We start from the raw sequence: 2389 nt of genomic DNA, 5'->3' as shown, positions 1-2389 counted from the left end.
CACCACGGGCAGCCCGGCGTCCATCAGCATTTGTCTCAGGAGCTTGACGTTGCGCTGGTGTTGGCGGCGTAGGGCCTGCCCCTCCTCACTCTTCAGGACCCTCACAGACGCCATGGCGCCGGCCAGCAGCATGGGGGGAAGGGACGTGGTGAAGATGAAGCCGGCGGCGTAGGAGCGGACGGTGTCCACCAGGGTGCTGGTGCTGGCGATGTAGCCGCCGACACAACCAAATGCTTTTCCTGCCGGAAGAAGATTCAGGAAAATATCAGAAAACGTTACTCATGGGACGGCCTTCCCTCCGCACAATACAAGCCAATGAGGCGGCTGCCGCCATCCTGACTCCGCCTACATTGTCTGCCGAAACAACTTCAATTACTGTTACCCCCCCTCTCCTCCGCATCTGTACTGCCGCCACCCACCTCTCAGCTATTAGCTTGTTCTTATATCCATCACTCTATTCCTGAGGATTGCCATGAAAGAACATCCCCGGCATCCCTTTAGACGTTCATGTTCAAGGAACCAATCAGCAGATTGCACAGCTAGTAGCACCCAGAGAGGGGGGGGATGCATGTACAAAAGGGATCCGTTTTCATGTTGTTTTGACTAAAAACATTTAATTGAATGTTGGAGGGAAGGAAAGGAAGGGAAAAGGAAAGGGCAAGGAAAGGAAAGGGAAATGAAAAGGGCAAGGAAAGGGAAATTAAAAGGGCAAGGAAAGGAAAGGAAAAGGGCAAGGGGCAAGGAAAGGCAAGGGTAAGGGCAAGGGGCAAGGAAAGGCAAGGGCAGGGAAAAGGAAAGGGCAGGGCAAGGAAAAGGAAAGGGCAGGGCAAGGAAAAGGAAAGGGCAGGGCAAGGAAAAGGAAAGGGCAAGAAAAAGGAAAGGGCAGGGCAAGGAAAAGGAAAGGGCAGGGCAAGGAAAAGGAAAGGGCAAGGAAAAGGAAAGGGCAGGGCAAGGAAAGGAAAGGAAAGGGCAGGGTAAGGAAAGGAAAGGGCAGGGCAAGGAAAAGGAAAGGAAAGGAAAGGAAAGGGCAGGGTAAGGAAAGGAAAGGAAAGGAAATGAAAGGGCAAGGGGCAAGGAAAGGCAAGGGTAAGGGCAGGGCAAGGAAAAGGAAAGGGCAGGGCAAGGAAAAGGAAAGGGCAGGGCAAGGAAAAGGAAAGGGCAGGGCAAGGAAAAGGAAAGGGCAGGGCAAGGAAAAGGAAAGGGCAGGGCAAGGAAAGGAAAGGAAAGGAAAGGAAATGAAAGGGCAGGGTAAGGAAATGAAAGGGCAGGGTAAGGAAAAGAAAGGGCAGGGAAAGGACAGGACAAGGAAAGGAAAGGACAGGAAAAGGGCAAGGAAAGGAAAGGGAAATGAAAAGTGCAAGCAAAGGAAATGAAAAGGGCAAGGGGCAAGGAAAGGAAAGGGCAAGGAAAGGAAAGGAAAGGGCAGGACCAGGAAAGGGCAGGACCAGGAAAGGGCAGGACCAGGAAAGGGCAGGACCAGGAAAGGGCAGGACCAGGAAAGGGCAGGACCAGGACAGGAAAAAGGCAAGGAAAGGAAAGGGAAATGAAAAGGGCAAGGAAAGGAAAGGGAAATGAAAAGGGCAAGGAAAGGAAAGGGAAATGAAAAGGGCAAGGAAAGGAAAGGGAAATGAAAAGGGCAAGGAAAGGAAAGGGAAATGAAAAGGGCAAGGAAAGGAAAGGAAATGAAAAGGGCAAGGAAAGGAAAGGAAATGAAAAGGGCAAGGAAAGGAAATGAAAAGGGCAAGGAAAGGAAATGAAAAGGGCAAGGAAAGGAAAGGAAAGGGCAAGAAAAGGGCAAGGGGCAAGGAAAGGAAGAAGAAAAGGGCAAGAGGAATGGAAAGGGCAAGGGGCGGGCAAGGGGCAAGGAAAGGAAAGGGCAAGGAAAGGAAAGGGCAGGGCAAGAGAAAAGGGCAAGAGAAAGATTTTGGGCAAAGGAAGGTTTTGTAAACACACATTACACTTCAGCTTTACAATTTTGCTGCAGGCAGGAGGAAGCATTTCCTCAGTCTCCCCTCCCCCAGTGATCAGACTGTACATTGTTACTTTGATGCTGCAGGAGCTGATCTGTCAGACATACAAGTAGAGAAGGAACACAATAAAAGAATATGGACTTGTACCGAGGGTCCCGGAAATGATGTCCATCTTGTTCATGACTCCGTCGCGGTCGCCGATTCCTCCTCCCCGGGTGCCGTACAACCCGACAGCGTGAACTTCATCCACAAAGGTTATGGCTCCGAATTCATGCGCCACGTCGCACATCTCCTCCAGGGGGCACACCGCGCCTGTAGGGACAGAAAGTGCTGCATTAAACATGTGGGGGGCGGAGTTCTGTAACATGGGGGGCGGAGTTCTGTAACATGGGGGGCGGAGTTCTGTAACATGGGGGGGC

General features: G+C 51.6%; 1 protein-coding gene across 1 annotated transcript in view; it reads right to left on the bottom strand.

Annotated features, from left to right (window-relative positions):
* The window catches only part of ALAS1 (5'-aminolevulinate synthase 1), a gene marked incomplete at its 3' end in the record, with an annotated part of 27692 nt that continues 25303 nt past the window's right edge, over positions 1–2389 (bottom strand). The window contains 2 exon segments of the mRNA XM_040334783.1: positions 1–239; positions 2118–2282. Of these exon segments, the coding sequence (XP_040190717.1) occupies positions 1–239; positions 2118–2282 (404 nt within the window).

The sequence above is a fragment of the Rana temporaria genome, unplaced genomic scaffold, assembly GCF_905171775.1.
Source record: "Rana temporaria unplaced genomic scaffold, aRanTem1.1, whole genome shotgun sequence".
In the NCBI taxonomy this organism is placed as follows: domain Eukaryota; kingdom Metazoa; phylum Chordata; class Amphibia; order Anura; family Ranidae; genus Rana; species Rana temporaria.
The sequence above is the reverse complement of the archived record's forward strand: the minus strand, read 5'-3'. Positions and strand labels throughout refer to the sequence as shown.